The following is a 17,648-nucleotide window of genomic DNA, read 5'->3' as shown; positions in this document are numbered from 1 at the left end:
GACATTATAGATTCATCTACGTCTACTATTTTTGGGCAACTTTATGACCGTGTTTTGCTCCTCATTTGAATCAGGAAAATACTTGCCATAAGCAATTAGTTCAGTTTAAATTACGTGGTCTTAAATTACAATTATTAATGTATCATAAACTCATCGTCCAATAATATCACAAAAAAAAATGATTTTTTTTCCCGAGCATAAATTTTATCGAATGCATTAGTGGCCTCATGATGCTTATTCTCAAAATGGTACCTCCATGGTGGAGCGAACGAGTCCAATGCTCTTCAAAAATTGGCAAGTTTTAACTTTTTAAGGAGCAAAAATTTTGATATTTTAAAAGTACTCCCTGTTTTCTGGGAACTATAAAGAGAGTTTGAAGAATTCCAAAAAAACCCTTAAAAAGCGGTAACAGAATGTTTTACTTTAATCCCAATCGTAATCAATCTTTTTTTTTTCTTTTTTTTTTTTTTTCCTTTTCTCAATCTGAATCTTAGCCTTTTTTCAATTGCATATTTATCTCTGCATATCAGTGTCCATGAATATGATGTCACACAGCTTCAATTAAACAGCTTAGCAAATCCCACGAGGAACAATTAAAATGGTAACGGCTGAAACTCTACTTTGTTCATTCGTAAAGAAAAGTAATTTCATTGACATCTCTGTTCTTGTCTCATTTTAATTGTAGATTTATAATCATCGAGTAATTTACCGATGATCAAGCATTTAATTGGAGCATCTAATTGGCGCATTGCATTTCCGCCTTCTTTGTGTGATTAAAGTTTAAAACAGGTGCGTAAGCATTACATAATTATGGTTTCAACATGTTAAGTCAGCACTATTAAGCCGTACAAATTTAGAACTCTTAGCGCACTACTACCCATTGATTCAATTTTTTTTTATTTTAGTGCATCTGCTTTATATCCACACCTCTTTAGGAAAAGTACAATGTTCAATTTGGTTTTCATTACTCTGATTTTGGACCATGCTTCATTTTTTAAAAGCACCTCTATTGACTATTGTGATTGATAGAGTTATATTCTTTTTATAATCGTGATATTCGGGCCAGTTTACATGCACATAGATTAATTCTATAGGGTACCTTCTATCTTCTCAAAGATAAATACTTACTAACTTTGTCCACCAAAATTTGAACGATGAAACTAAGTCATTTAATATTTTTGATTGAATTTTAACCTAGGTTAGATTTAGACCTCTTTGAGTAGTATATATATATGTTTAATGAAAGATAGAGAGATGCACTTGTACATAATAAAAAGTTGTAACTCTATCTAGCAATAAAGAGGCTTTGTAGAAATAGTGCATATATGGGCATTGGCGTGAGAATTCAGATGACTTTGACGTTGTTAGGCTTCAAGGGATTGGGTAGTAGAGAATATATTTATTCGTAAGATTAATCGACCTTTGGTCTTAAAGTAAATTAGCTTAAGGGAGTTACCAAGCACTATACAAAGAGCCAAATAAAAAAGTGGAGTCAAAAGAAGAGATAAAGTATATATTCCATATCACTAATCCAAGCACATGGTTCTCTACCCAGAAGTCAGAAGATGTTAAAGTAGGCGGGATTAGAATGCTTAGGTAATTTTTGGTTCTGATAGTGTAGAAGTTGAGGTTGTTATTAGAATATGGTACATGTTTTTGTTATTAAGCTAATAATGATGACAATGCTTCACAGATTGTGCAAATGATGTCTTTCCGAAACACACTTGTTTTATAAAGCAGTCAACTGGCCGTATGCTGGGCTGGAAATTGTTGTGTTTCTCATTACGTTCTAGCCTTTCATAAACTTGATGTCATGTATATAAATGGGAACTGAAATATTAGCGCATCATTAAACGAGTACGCAGAATAAGGGCTAAAAAATAAAGACATTAAATTCTGAGATTAGTTCTCGTCAAATACGCATCTCTATATTAGACGGAATTCAAAAATAAATTCCTTTTTCCCTGTTATTCATGAACTGCTAAGAGGATCTTGTTATGCTGTTTTAACTTTTAAAAATAAGTATACTATATTAAGCTGGCAATTAAAATATATAAAGTTTTCTTGGCCTATTAATGTAGTTCAACATTGATTGCAAGTTAAGTTATCATTATTATCAACCAATTAACGTATGTTGCAAAAAAATCAATTTAGCTGTGTGTAAAAAATAACCATTTACACAATTAAGTCGCTTATTAAGTAATTAATTGATAATATGATAAAAATGATAACTAACCTGCTATTACAGGTTAAAATTTATTGACAATGTAAAAAATCTTCACACTATTGTGTGTATAATTTAAATTAAACCGTATAAAAATTTACTTACATTTACAATAAAATGTGAAGATTATGTAGGTACTTTTTAAACCGTCAATATATAAAACTTAAAACTCTTCCCAAAAAACAAAACTACATAGCTGAGTGAGCGGGTCCAAAGCTCCTCCAAAATTGGGAAGTTTAAGCAGGGAAAACTTTTGATACTTTTAGAAGAAGTCCCCTGTTTTTTTTGTTTTATCATCTTCTTTTATCAGATAGTCCCCAAAGGGACTCAATACTTATTTGAACCCAATATTTACACCAAATTATGTATATTAATTATAGTCAAATGATCTAATGAGATGAAGATGTTTGTTAATTAACTCCGATTAAATGATAAAAGTCTACGTGCATTTGCATTTATTATTTTGGGGCAAACACGGATATTTTTTTACCCTTGTTACAATCCACTCAGAATTGATGGAAGTGGAGGGGTCATTCAGGATTTTAAAAGTGAGCAGTTCCCAAAAATACTAGTGAACGGTCTGCAATTTTTTGGAATTAAAAGAGTGAGAATAATTCGAAAACCCCTTAATAAGCGCTAACAGAATTTCTTAGGTAACTTGATCCCAAAATTACTCTCTTTTTTCTCAATCTCAATCTTACACATTCTTCTTCATATCACGGGTTCCATGAATATGATCTCACTCAGCTTCAAAATTGCTTGGAAAAAAAGAAGAAGCAACTAATGGTAACGGCTAAAACTCTTACTCGTCATTTGTATTTTTTTGCAGAGGTATATAATTCATAAAAGAAAATGATATTACTTCCTCCTCCTTATTTTTAATCGTAGATTCATAATTGAGTAAATATGACGAGCATACATGCCCCTTTCTACGTGATCACAGTTTAAAGCAGGTACGTATTGCTTACATAAATGAGTACTGACTTAGCAATCACTACCATTCTTCGTTACTGCTATTAATTAAAGTAAATAAAATAATTGATGGTCCACCCATTAATTTATTCATTTTCTTACTTTGGTGCATCTTCTTTATATCCGTATCTTTTTAAGAAACGTACGATGTTCAATTTGGTGTTTCACTATACTCTAAATTTGGAGTGATTCGTGATGGGGAGATAGATGTGGTTACAACTTACAAATACTAAAAAGTAATACAACTCTATATATCGTGAAAAAGATGCATATATGGCACTGGCGTAATGGCGGAGCTAAAGGGTAGAAATGGTTAATATATGGCATTGGCATTAGTGGTGGAGCTAAATGGGTGGAAGGGGTTTAGAAAATCATATGAAGTTAAAATATTTTCTTACATGCATATAGCATATGATAGAACTCCTTGGAGATAATCGATAAAAACGTAACTTACTCGCACCCAATATTTATACCCAGAGGAGAATCCAGTATTTTAAGAGGATGGGTTCACCATCAGCTACGACATTTTTTGATTTCTTTTGCCTTTGGTTCGGTGCAGCTTAGCGCCTATAGGGTTTTTTGATTTCTTTTGTCTTTTGGGACTTGGGTAATTAGAAATAAAGGGGGGAAAAGGGTCATTAGATGTAATATAAAAAAAGAAACATGTTTTTTTTTACTTTTGGGTAATTAGAATTATAGAAGAAAAAGGATTTAGAATAATATAAAAAGGAAAGTTAAAAAGCTGCTTTAGTGAAAAGAAAAAAAAGCATAAAACGTGCAAGAGCTCGGGTTCAATCCCGAGAACTTCAGGGAATAAACACAACCCCTAACCAGTGCTCCCCTCAGCCTAATTTGACCATGTGTTCCTTCAGTTAATATTAGATATATTTTCAGAATTATACACATAATATATCGAGTTTAGTCGAGTGCCCATGTGTTCACGTGACCCAAAAATTATACCTAAATTCGTCTCTGTTTACACTAAGCCAATAGATGAATAATATGTCTTTGCACATAGATTTTAAGGACTTAATCATGGTTAATCAACAACCTTCATTTTTTATGTCGAGAACCCAAGTCTCCAAGTGAGCCTTCTTGGCCACTCGCGACCTTGGCTTTTAGAGAATTCTGCTTTTGTGTTGTCGGACTAGTACTGTGGCTTGATCTATGAGAAGAAGTTCACAGGACCCCTCCTTCGAGGGTGCCTAGATAATCCTAGATAATGTAAAGTTATCTCTCTGCGATGCTAAAATCTAAGTACAGTAACAAAGCTAAGTTGAATTCGCTCGAGCTCAGACTCGAATGTGGTCGCCGATGATAAAAAGCTTTAACACCTCTCATACTTATTATTTTTCAATATGAAAATGAAATAAAAAATACAATTTCAGATCATTAAATTCACTTTTAATTATGATAAATTAACAATATTTAACATAATTTGGTGTGAATAGTCAGTGTGGTAGGTATGAATAGTCAGTGTGGTAGGTATTTATCGTGATAATCTTGCCTACGCCGTTGAATGGCGTGACAATTCAGATGGCTAGACGTTAGGCTTCAACTGATTTGCTAGTAGGGAATATTCGGAAGATAAACGTTTGGTCTTAAAGTTAACTAGCTTAAGGGAGTTTCTAATTGCACCATGCCAGGAGCCAAAGAAATAGTGGTGGAGTCAAAAGGAGAGATGAAGTGAATTCCATATCACTAAACCACCACCTCACTGCCAATTGGAACAATTTACTTTGATCATCCAGCACTAACATTATTGTCCTTTTGATCAAGCAAAATAAAATACTTGAAACTCATATGTTGTGTTTTGTATTGGAGATGATAACCTTTTCCTTTAGTTTCCATGTTGTCATTGTAGCAACTTTATGTCAACACTCTCCTCTTTTGTTCCAAAAAGGATCTTGCATCACTTAGATTAGCTGATGATGTGGATAAAAATATGGAGTGACCTGGAGTACTATTAGTGGACTCATTAATTCTTAATTATAAGTATTGGAAATATGTCTGACTGGAGCATGATGAATGATTTTAAAAGAATTCATTAGTTGACCTTACCTAAGCTAATTTTAATTTTAATATTTAGATTTTGATTTACTATCAGATCATAAGATAAGAATGAGGGTATTCGACATGAATACGGATCTGAAGGTCAAATTCGTCATCACATAAATCCTAACCTTGTAATTTTGACTTGATTTTTTTATTTATAATGTTAATTAAATATTCATGTGTTTAGATGTTACTTAGCTTGATTGACAAATGCTAGAGTATAATTTGCATTTTTGAAGAATTTAACATGAATTTGATAATACTTTTAAAGAATTCGAGCAAAACGATGACCTAAATAGTGAGTTAAATTCGAATGCCTACTGCCTGGAATGCATATGTAGTTGAATAGGACTAATGCTTAATTATCAGTTCCTTCCATTGAACATTAACAACTCACAAGCTACACATTTTACTACTTGATGCCTTGCGTGGTTTTGGTATCTCTTTCAGCATCTATGGCACACAATCAAAGTTTGGGCGTAACGGTGCTACTAAAGTGGCTGTAGTGGTAGTTTTCCTACTTAAGAAACTTTTATAGAAGGGACTACTCATAGAGCTTCACTTAACTATGACTTCACTAATTTTATTTTGATTTACGATATTAGATTCATAACTTTTTTAATTGTATTACGAGGATTCATCATCAAATTGACTAAATTTTACATATTTGGGTCATTGGAACTGATAATGTGAGCAACTCACACTTATTTGGGATTGTGACATAATTATTATCATTGATGACTAATTCTTCTAAATCATTTATGATTTAATGAAAAATAATCATAATCTTATTAAATTGCCTTTTCCCACACTTTCTTAATTTACTAATTAGATTCCTTTGGAATAGATAGAAAGAAAAAACTAGATAAGCCCCGTGCTCTTTTTGTTTCCTAACTAGGTGGAGCTAGGGGTACAAGAGTATACATAGTAGATTTTAAATCCTCTAAGCTACTCTGTGTTTATGTATTTATATCTTGAATCTAATTAATAAAAAATTTAACTTTGTCACTGCTTCTTTCCCAACAATTTTTTTTTTGACCCCTTCTCCTAGGAAGTGAAGGATGCGGCTCTCTTGTCAACAAAATTTTTCTCTCTCATTCCTATAGAAATTTACTCAGTGCATTCATCAACATCAATGCCCATATAGGCTCCGGAGGTTGCTTTTATGAAAAATCAAACTTCTCATGCCTATAGAAAGCTCATGTCTATTCTTAAAAAGTTCGTAGTGCGTGCGTGAAAGTTTCCCTGCATATTGCCAGCATACATTGACATACTGATTGAAAAACAACCTCACTATTCCTTCCCAAATAAACTGGGACCCTATTCTACATCCATCTCAAAGATTCTTATTGAACTCCTAATATTTTATGCCTTCTTACTCCAATGTAATTTAAGTAGTTAATTGAAGAGTGTAAGGATGATAAGTATAGCAAATTGATAAGATTGAAATTACAATTATTAGTAATAAATAACTTAAAATAATTATTATAAGAAAATAAAACAAAAAGATAAGCGTAATATTGCAAATCTTAAAGAAAATTAGTTTTAGGTAATTAAACATAGAAAAGGATTTTTAAAAGTTCTTTATTTTTCTTTTGTCAAGTCTTAGTAGACGGAGATACCTACGGGGGCAAAAACTAAAGTAGCATGTATCCAAAAAAAAATTAGTCAAGGTATTTAGTTCGAGAGGAAATAAGATCTCTTGGCATCTTACAATTTGAGTAGAAGAAAATGTCTTTTTCATACTCCCTCTGTTTCAATTTGTTTGAACCTATTTTCTTTTTAGTCCGTCTAAAATGAATGGCTAATTCTTTCCTAATTTGGAAACAAATTTACTTTATGAATGATTTACAGCCACACAAATTTTCAAGGCTTATTTTAAACCACAAGTTTCAAAAGTCTTCCCTCTTTCTTAAATATCGTGCCCAATCAAATGGGTTCAAACAAATTAAAACAGAGGGAGTATCTCTTATGTGTAAAAAAATGAAGATCTCTTATAAAAAGGTCATAAAACTAAAAAAAAAAAAAAAATGGTGTAAAGAGCCAAAAATCTATTTCTCCCGTTCAATGCCTAACGCTTATGCCAAAGAGAGAAAAATAAATCCTTCCGGGAAAGTTTGTTCGAATTTTTTTTTTTTTTAGAAAGATTTTACAGTAAGTAATAATTCCCTGCAAAGCGCCAAGCTTTTTTTTGAACGTTGTCTTCAAAAGAGAAGCTTTTCTTGTTTTTTAAATTTAAGAAAAAAGAACTTCTTAGGATTAAAAGTCATAATTTATTTGAAACAAGCCGCCAAATTCCGTTAAACTCGAAGTTACAGTAGTCACTTTTCCTGTTTAACTTAAATAATAAAACTAGGAGTATTTGATTATTGCAGTGGGCTTTGCCAATTTTTGAAATGAAACTGTAATGATTTTCTCTGCTTATCCAATTGACAGAAGTGGTAAAATATTATATTTCCGAAGCTAAAACCTGGCAGGTTCTGAGGTAATCCAAGTGGTTGCAACTGCCATATGTCGAGCAACAGTAAGCATTATAGTGCAACATCAAATACATCATGAATGAAACTAACATACGCTTTGGAGTCATCAGAATTGTTAAGAGCTTTTTTGCATGAAGACATAATAAAAGTATATCTAAGATTAAACCGACGTGACGACACTGCCAACTGAAAACGTGGAATGCTGCATTATTAGCCTTTTAGACTTCAAATCATTTATCACTAACTTTGCCTAAAAGAATTTTTAGTGATAGTCTAGTGTTCCATTTTTAAGCCTTTCAGAAAAGTTGATTTTCTTTAAATAGTTTAGCTGATTTAATTTGATATTAATTTGTTTTAGGGTTTGATTAATCAAATTTGTATCGAAAAGTTTACTTCAGGGTAAAATATTTCTTTTATTAAAGATGACTCCAAATTCAAAGCTCCAATCTGAAATTTCTAATTAAAGATAGAGGGCCTATAACCTTATCATCTTAACCTCAGTTTGTATGCAGAGTATATTACTTTACAAGTTTACATTTTCACAATTGTTTATTCGCACCTCTTATGGACATTAGGTGCGACAAATTGTCTGCCAAGACTAAAGTAAGAAATCATTTAGTAACATTTGTTTCGTATGCTATATCATTTATCTCTTGAGTGCTTTTGGTGATTGTCCTGTGTTAAATTATATGTCTCACTAAAAGCTATCTTACTTGCTGAAAAAGACTCAACATCTTTTTGCTACTTTAAATCACTATATAATTTGTTAATTGCCTTGTTGAGATGGAGCTAGCTAGCCAATCCAAATATAAGATCTTTAAAGTACGGCCTTATATTAACACTAATTCGTTTGTTGGTTTTGTGTAGTGACTGAAATACTGAGAGCAAATGCAAGCAGCAGCAACATATAATTAAGAAGCCTTGTTATCTTCTCCAACGTTTCTCATTTTCATTAATCCTTTCTTTCTGAATCTCCCTTCATGGCTGGGGGACAAAGTCGAAGAAAGCTCAACAAACCATGTATTCTCCTCATAGGTAAAATTATCCCCCACCCCCACCCCTTTGATTTTATATTCAGTAATTCATTCCTAGGTAGTTTTAACTCAATAATCTTCAGTATGATGATATGAGTTGAGCTTAAATGAAGAACTGAGGCGTAGTTAAAGTATTCTGTAATCTCCAAAGATAAAAATATTTACATGGACGTGTGGATTGTGATTTTAATTTGGCAGTGATAGCGGGAATGGAGAGATTTGCATTCAAAGGAGTGGCGTCAAACTTGGTGACATATTTAACAGATGTGGTTAAAATGAGCAATTCAGCTGCGGCAAAGATGGTTAACAATTGGTGTGGTATTACGTCTATGCTGCCACTGCTGGTTGCTCCACTAGCTGATTCTTATTTGGATCGTTACACCACTGTGTTGGCTTCTTCTTCTTTATATTTTGCCGTAAGTTCCTTTTCAAATTTTCAGTTCATCTCTTTAACTTTCTATACACAATTTGAGGAGCTACTGCTCAGAGGTGGTTTAGTGAATCCTTTGTGCTGGTTAGAAAATTATACTCTGCGGATAGAGTCGAAACAAAATCTTGTGTAAGTCCAAATTGTTGAATCCTTTTCACATGAAGGAAGCTTAGTTTTAGTATAGCTGCTAAGGCAGTTCTTAGGTTGCAAGCTTATTAGAGTTTTTAGTTCTTTTGCATGTCTGTGGAGTTTTGAAAATTTCAAAACAATCCCATAGGCACGAATTTTTTGAACAAATCGTACTCGGGTCGTTTGGTTTTAGGGATAAGAATATTAATCTCGATATAAATTTTGAGATTATATTCATCCCATATTTGGTTATGGGTATTAGCTAATATCAGTATACATTTTATATCAAAATCTAGGTATTAGGATGTGGGATAATAATCCCGCGATTCTGTTAGCAAATCAAACGAGCCCTTAATGTTATCCCGACTATTTCCTAATGTAGTATATTCATTTATTAGGATCTAGTGGCTATGTCAATTTAAAAAAGACACGGTAGATTTAATTTTTTATCAAAATGGGAAAAAAACTCTTGATCTAATAAAGATGACTTTTTGCCACTATCGGGGAGGGAAAAAAGATACATACTGATTTTTACATATTTGATTTTGGTTGGTGGATTATCTACACGGAGATCATTAGCAACAGCCACGGTGGACCATGTACGTGGAACCTTGAGTCATTAACCACCTTTTTTTTTTTTTTAATCTGTAGAGCGCAATAACATTGCATTATAACATAAATCTTGCACGTAATGAATGCAGCTTTAACAACTTCTATTTAAAGTATGTATAACAGTTTTTTTCATTGTCGACTCACTTACTTACGTTATTGCTGATTTAGGTGTCACTTCTTTTGTGGCGCATTTGTTATGTCTGCTCAGTGCACAAAGATTTGCCACTGTTCTGTTTTGGTTTATGAGAATAATTACGGTTATAAACAGTTGTTTGTCGTGAAAGAGTTGTTTTGTCTTCTAAATAGTACATTTTTATTGTCTCATTGAAAAGGAAATACATATAACATTAACAAATAGTAAAGAAGTTTCAATCGAAATATGTTACTAATATGAAGAGCAGATTAATAGTATTGCCTCATTGAAAAGGAGATATACTGACAATAACTCTCTTTGACAATTAAACAATCAGGGTCTTTTAGCTTTGACATCATTAGCATTACACTGGCCATGGACTTCTGCGGACAAATCGGGTTTCTCGTCATCCTTACAATGGTCTCTGCATTTAATTTCACTAGGCCAAGCGGGTTACAACCCGTCCTTACAAGCTTTTGCAGCGGACCAATTTGATGACGAAGAGGAATTGCCATGTACAAAAAATGACCAGAGCACCAAGAAGAAGAGCACATTTTTCCAGTGGTGGTATTTTGGCATTTGTTGTGGCAGTCTACTTGGAGTTTCTGTCATGTCGTACATACAGGATACATTAGGATGGGGATTAGGTTTCGCCATTCCCTCTATTGCCATGATAGTATCGGTTATAGTCTTCAGATTTGGAAACCGATTTTATACACACAACAGAGATGGCGAAATTATTCATATCAAGTCACTGGGTGATATAGTTAAATCTATTAGAGCGGCTACGTCAAGATTGACCTGTGGTGAGATCGCTGTACCAGATACCAATAAGTCAAAGGCTGTTGAGATCGAGTAAGTGTTTCTTTAAAGCTGTTGTAGAAGAGTTTAAAATATTTCAGACAATCAATTCACTTCTAACGTATCTGTAATTTCGTAAAAATGATAGCTAACTCATAACATGTTAAATCAGTCTAGCTTTTTTTGGACGTTGTGATTGTGTATCACTTAATAAAAGCAAAACAAATAAATTTCTTGGCCCGTAGTGCTAATTATGGCTTATTTTTTTGTTCATAGACTTGAAAATACACCACTCTGCCAACAAGATTCAGGCAGCATCGAGGGTGCCGATAAAAAATCAGAGAATGGGGTAGTCAAAATTTTAAAAGTAATACTACCTCTACTGCCAGTATGGACTATGCTTCTGATGTTTGCTGTGATTTTTCAACAACCTGCAACATTTTTCACTAAACAAGGTATGACAATGAAGAGAAACATTGGAAGCAACTTCCGAATTCCACCAGCTGCTCTTCAAAGTTCAATCACCATATCTATAATCCTTCTCATGCCTCTGTACGACACGTTCTTTATCCCCTTCATTCGTGTTTTGACACGCAATGAGAAAGGTATCACTGTGATGCAGAGAATGGGAATAGGTATGTTCCTTTCAGTAATAGCAATGATAATTGCAGCTGTTACCGAAAGAAAAAGACTAGATATTGCCAGAAATATGGGGACTTCAACTTTAGAAGATGTGCCAATGAGCATATTCTGGTTGCTGCCTCAATACATTCTCTTGGGAATTTCAGATATATTCACAGTTGTTGGTATGCAAGAGTTCTTTTATTCTGAAGTTCCAATAAATATGAGAACTTTAGGTATAGCCCTTTATACTAGTGTATTCGGGTGTGGTAGTTTCTTCAGCTCATTCCTTATAACCGTGATTGAACATTTGACAAGTTCAATAGGGGAAAAGCAGAATTGGTTCGCCGATGACATGAGAAAGGCCCGTTTAGATAACTACTACTGGTTTCTGGCCTTGTCAAGTGCTGCCAGTTTCTTGATGTTTATGATTTTCTGTCGATTTTATAGGAGCAGGACAGTTAGTTAGAGTGTTGTAGTGACTGATAGCTTGTTATTGTCGAATGCTATATTTTGCGATGTGAGTGAACATTCATTTCTAGTAGAAATTGAAGGTTCTGCACTTGTATATAGTCAACACTGTATATAAGGAAGATAAACTTTGAATTCCTATTTAGTTTGTTGCATCCGCTTTAAGTTTACAAACGAATAAAAACACTCTACTTTTGATCCATTCCAAAATGTATGTTTATTGGTTGTAATGAGGTATCTTAGAGATGACGAGCCATGGATATCCTTGCAAACTGGCGATGAGCTCCTCCTCCAAATTTTTTTATCACAATCGGTTAGAAACAGGATAAATTTTCTTCCATCGTCCAAATTTATTTGTCACTTTATCAATCCACCATGACTATATTCTAAGTTAAACCAGTCCATGTCTCAGCGGATTGAATTGGAAATAAGTTCGTTGATAGGTCAATGAGGGCATAATTCAAACTAAACCATCAGAATACTTCGTCAAAATACGGGGAAACTATTTACAAAAGTTAAGATTCGATACTCGATATTTCAGGGTTATCAACGTCTTTAAGCTGGGTGCTGGTCATTTGTATTCTTGAACGACCAGCATTTCAAAGTTTAGGAGATGCTGCAAACCAAAATGTTTTGCTAGTATATTCAGATTAAAATACACATCTTGCAGAGATCATTTATGAAAGAATGAGTATCTAGTTCTTTACTGAACTTAACTATATGCACTAGGAAACTCTTGACGCCAACAATAAACCAAACGATAGCCAGCAAATGAATAAGCATGTGACATTTGAAAAGCTTACAGAAGTTTCTTTACCTAGTAGCTGCCAGAGTTTGCATAGATTAGTAGTAAAGTTCAAATTCAGTAGATGTGGAAAGCTCCATTGCCATCATTGAAGTCTAACTGAGGTGCTCTGAACAAAACGGATACAAATTGGTAGTTGGTATTAGAAGAAACATCATGCAAACAATCAAAGATCTAAAGAACATGAGGATTGGAAATGTGTCAGTAGTTAGCATCACCCTACAACGAGAAATATTAACTTGTCGATGAATTCACATCCACAGTGTAAGATAACCCCATTGAATACTCTCGAAAATCAATTGGATTTGCGCAAGTTTTTAGGATAATCAAGCTCTCTTAGGTATTTGGTCATCATCGAAGTAAAACCGCTGAATGAAAAGTAAAAGTCTGCAACTCCAATCTCTCTTGCCCAGATGCACTAGAGTACTAAAATCATCTAAAGCCTCTAAAAGTATTTGACTAGAAGAAACATCATGCAAACAATCAAAGATCTAAAGAACATGAGGATTCAAAATGTGTCAATAGTTAGCATCACCCTACAATGAGAAATATTAACTTGTCGATGAATTCACATCCACAGTGTAAGATAACCCCATTGAATACTCTCGAAAATCAATTGGATTTCCTCAAGTTTTTAGGATAATCAAGCTCTCTTAGGTATTTGGTCATCATCGAAGTAAAACCGCTGAATGAAAAGTAAAAGTCTGCAACTCCAATCTCTCTCGCCCAGATGCACTGGAGTACTAAAATCATCTAAAGCCTCTAAAAGTATTTGACCTTTCTTTTCCTTAATGATCATACAGATATACTTTTTGAGGAAAACTGTCACAGAATAACGGCCTACCCATTAATGTGATAAGATGACATGTGTAACAGGATGAAGGTTACCTTTGATATCCTGATCAAAAAAACCAAGATCAAGGCAATAGTTCATAAAAAATACATTAAGTTGAATTTCAACCAATTCTTGTAATTCAGAGCATGGTGATAGGGTCTCATTCTTCATGTTGCCTTTTACCTATATCTAATTGGTGAAGCGTTCACCATTTGTGCTGGTTAACTAAGAGGTAGTGCAGCTGGTGTAGCAGAACTAATGTGCAGCCTAGTCATAACCTCTGTTTCATGTGTCAGGTCAAAGAATATAAACTGTTTTATCACGAAAATAAAGATATTCCCAGATCAGAAAGTATGGCATTCAAACTAGCAGTTTAAGAGATCTTTATCAAAATATCACCAGTGGCGGACCCAGGATTCAACGATCCTGGGTGCTCACCTTAAAATCAACAAAAAATATATTGCTTTGAGTAGGATTCGAACTCGATTCCTCCATGACTTAGCCTAAAGCCTACAACATTTTAACCGGAGCACCAAGATCTAATATTGCTTCCTGGGTGCTATTTATTATTTTATACCAAATTCAATATTTTTTGTCTACCTAGGGTATGGTGCTCGAGCACCAAAAACTAATACATGGGTCCGCTCCTGATTATCACCACATTATATTCATGCAGCTATCGCAGTGTAACCAAAAGCATCATTATCTTTTCTTTCTTCTTTTTTTTTTTCCTCCCTTTTTATAAATATAACCCAAAGCATCATTACCAAATGATCTCATTCTCCTTTTTCCAGACTCTTCAAGAACTGGTATGTTCAAATCTCTGAAAAGCAATTTTAGAAAAACCCATAGAGAGGATGTTCACGGGAAAACATTAATGCAAGCATTAACTCACATTGTGACCATGTTTTAAATAGATATATGACTGTGCATACATTTTACGCAAGGTATCTTTATTTTTTAGTAACATAGTTGTCAGAAACGCCAGATACAATGGATATATCATGTCCATTAAACCAAATCCTCTCTAGCTTATCTACAGCATGGTCAATTAGGTACGCTAATAGGAAGTGCATAACTTCTAAGAACTTTACTTATGAGTGAAATGTGTAGAGTCTAGGCAAAGATGAAACTCAACAGCCTGAACTCTAAAATTTTCAAAGAAAGGTTTACAATTTAAAAGTCCAAATATAGAGAATGAACTATGAAATGGAAAATGTAGTAAAGCTTCTTTTCATAAGAAAAGTTGATTCATCATTAGTATCAAAGAGCAAGTCATCCGCAGACATACAACAAAGGAAAATATAAATTTCTAACACAACACTGCAATTTCAACTAGAATCATCAAACAAAAAAAGACTGAAACTTTTTTTTTTTTCCTTTCTCAAATCCTTTATACAACCTCTAAAGCGTAACTACTTCTGCAAAGAATAGATCTTTATACCTAGTAACAAAAAATTCTAACCGTGGATTACCTCAAGGACCGGTATGATAGCCATTAGTTTCTGATTCAGGAACTGGCACGATAGCCCTTTGCATTTCAACATTCATCTCTTCTTTTATCCCATTCTCATTATCATCTTCATCAGAGTCCAACGTAAAATGAGCTTGATTATCCATTTCCAAATGTTGCATTTCCGCTCCAATAGGTCTATACCTCATATGTTCGCGACTAATACCATTCTTTTTACACACAATTGAGTACACAAAAGAGATCACAGTTACAAGAAGAGCAAGGTGGCAATTGAACTGAAGGGTAGCAATAGCTCGGCCTCGATGATATTCTTGATGACCTTTACACTTAACCGTATAATTTCCTCTACTTTTTTCATGTAAAGCACATCCTTGTGCAACCAAATCAGAGAAAAAAGCAAACCCCATTTGTAAAATCCACATTCCTTGTAATATCAACCCAATCCCACGTCCTAATCTAGTATAACTCGATTTGGGATTTTTCAATTCAAGAAATGAACAAAATGCACAAATAGTAATAGGTACAAGTAATAGATCATAGTAACGATTCTCAACTCCACTTGGATCTTTTCTTTGAAGATAAAACAACAAAAATTCCTCAGCAAAAGCAAAAAGACAAACCAAATTAAGGATCGGAGTAGGTAAAAGAAACGATTTTTTTAAACAGGTCATAAGGCCTAAAACCGAATAAAGAAAGAATAAAAGAGAAATGGCTATAACCTGTAATTGAAGAACAGAACCAACGTTGTCTTTAGAGTTAATTGCATCAAAAAAGGATAACAAAGAATCAAGAACGGAAAGGAAAGAAAGGATCAAGATTAATACAAAGGTGATAGATGAAGAAAAAACAGAATCTTGGGTATGTTTATCTGTAGATGGGTTTTGTGACGTGGACGGCTGTGATGAGTTTTTGAGGGCAGTTGAGGTGGAAGCGAGTGATTCCCACGCGCCGATGAGTATGAAACCACCACCGGCGACGGTGTAGTTGAATAATCCCATTGTTGTTGACTTTTGTCTATTATTGTTTAGATCTGAAGAAAAAATTGTATGTGTTTATTATATGTTGAAGGGAAGGTTCTTTAATTTTGATCAGGGGAGGGTGTGGCCGCCAATTCAGGAATTAGTCTGCGCAGCTTTAGTTGGACTTGTATTTCATAATAGTATTGCTCGGGGATGTCAAATTGACGGGTTATTAATCCGTTTAAAAGTTATTTAAATTGAAATAAATTGTGATAAAATAAATTAAATAATGAATATAATTCAACACATTCAATTCTTACTAAATTTATAATTCTATTAATTTAATTTTTATTAAGTTTTAATTTTTTTATTTGTTTTTTATAATTTTGTAAAATATATAATAATAAAACTCTCTTTGTTGTGATTATATATAACTTATCAAATAAAAATATTTTTATAAAATATGTAGACAAGACTATTTATAGGTTAATTTGGGCTACCTATAAGATTAACTGAATTAGACGGGTTAAAATGAACTCAATCAATAAAAACAAGTAATTAATCCGCCTTAACTTGAATGGATTGAGCAAATAATGTCTTATGATTAATTTTGTCACTGCTAGTATTGTGTACATTTGTGTTTCTCAAGACTGAGAAAAGATTTGGTAACTTGTGTATACTCCAAAGTTGTCGTTTGTTACACTCTGAAAAACAAATTGTGTTACACAAGCTCAAGTTGCAGGGGTATCTAGAGTACTTTTTATCTTTCTTTCTTTCTTTCTTTCTTTTTTTAATTTTAAATTGTGCCTTATTTTTCCTTCTTTGTTTCATCAGAGGATCGGGATGACCGTTACAAATCCATATCACCGAAAAACAACCCACCAACATATGTAAGTGTTGATTGATATTCGTAAGTCGTAACTAACGAGATGAATTAAATATAAAGCTGAGCCGCTAATGTTTTTGAAACAAGTCTAACTTGGTGATATTTTGAGGTGGCGTTTAAGCGGTGCTTTAGTATTGGGCAGTCTTTGGTTTCTTAAAATTAATAACATGCAACGTCCGCACTAGTAATGAAGATATGTTAGAAGATGATGATTGAATTATTCTCTTTAGAGTTCTCGTTGAATTTTTAGTTTTTTTTTTTTCTTAACTCCTACGAAAAATTCAAAACTATTTTTCCCTATTTCACCCCTCTCAAATTGCTATTGTACTAAATTTTGTCGTGGAATTACGGATCTAGAAGTATTTACACAAACAGTTTATGAAATTTTAGACATTCAACCATCGAAAATAACAAGTTTCGAAACTACTTAGGCTAACATAATTTCAAACTCAAACTTTGTATAGTTCTTATCAAGATTACTAGATAGTGTTACATTAAATATCACTATCCTGCTTCTTCTTCAACTTAATCTTCTAAAAGACCAGCTGATGTAAAACGTTTTACTATTTAAAGTAAAGTACTAGCCGCAACACGTTCTATTACACAAATTATCGAGCTTCAAGTTTATTTGTAGGAAATCAACGATGAAGAAGGGAGATTCAACATTTTGTAATGGTTGAGGGACAACTTAGATTAATATCCGATTCTTTTTAGAATCATCCTAAAT

At 33.4% G+C, this 17,648-nt stretch overlaps 2 protein-coding genes across 3 annotated transcripts; one reads left to right on the top strand and one right to left on the bottom strand.

The window, feature by feature from the left end:
- The first annotated feature begins 506 nt into the window (after positions 1–506).
- Positions 507–12,164, top strand: LOC132047162 (protein NRT1/ PTR FAMILY 5.8-like). 2 transcript variants are annotated; one of them, XM_059438082.1, is made up of 6 exons: positions 507–601; positions 686–789; positions 8,599–8,766; positions 8,964–9,181; positions 10,407–10,924; positions 11,147–12,164. In XM_059438082.1, exons 3-6 carry the CDS (start codon positions 8,712–8,714, stop codon positions 11,958–11,960), a joined length of 1,605 nt encoding a protein of 534 aa, XP_059294065.1. In that variant the 5' UTR covers positions 507–601; positions 686–789; positions 8,599–8,711; the 3' UTR covers positions 11,961–12,164. The 2 variants fall into 2 exon arrangements, with proteins under 2 accessions (XP_059294065.1, XP_059294066.1); XM_059438083.1 differs by lacking the exons at positions 507–601; positions 686–789 and adding an exon at positions 8,200–8,334.
- Positions 12,165–14,819: 2,655 nt separating this feature from the next.
- LOC132047163 (uncharacterized) lies at positions 14,820–16,210 on the bottom strand. The gene has a single exon (XM_059438084.1). It carries the CDS (start codon positions 16,072–16,074, stop codon positions 15,079–15,081), a length of 996 nt encoding a protein of 331 aa, XP_059294067.1. The 5' UTR covers positions 16,075–16,210; the 3' UTR covers positions 14,820–15,078.
- Between the last annotated feature and the right edge of the window lie 1,438 nt (positions 16,211–17,648).

Source organism: Lycium ferocissimum, chromosome 2 (genome assembly GCF_029784015.1).
Source record: "Lycium ferocissimum isolate CSIRO_LF1 chromosome 2, AGI_CSIRO_Lferr_CH_V1, whole genome shotgun sequence".
In the NCBI taxonomy this organism is placed as follows: Eukaryota; Viridiplantae; Streptophyta; class Magnoliopsida; order Solanales; family Solanaceae; genus Lycium; species Lycium ferocissimum.
This window is presented reverse-complemented; position numbering and strand designations above follow the sequence as displayed.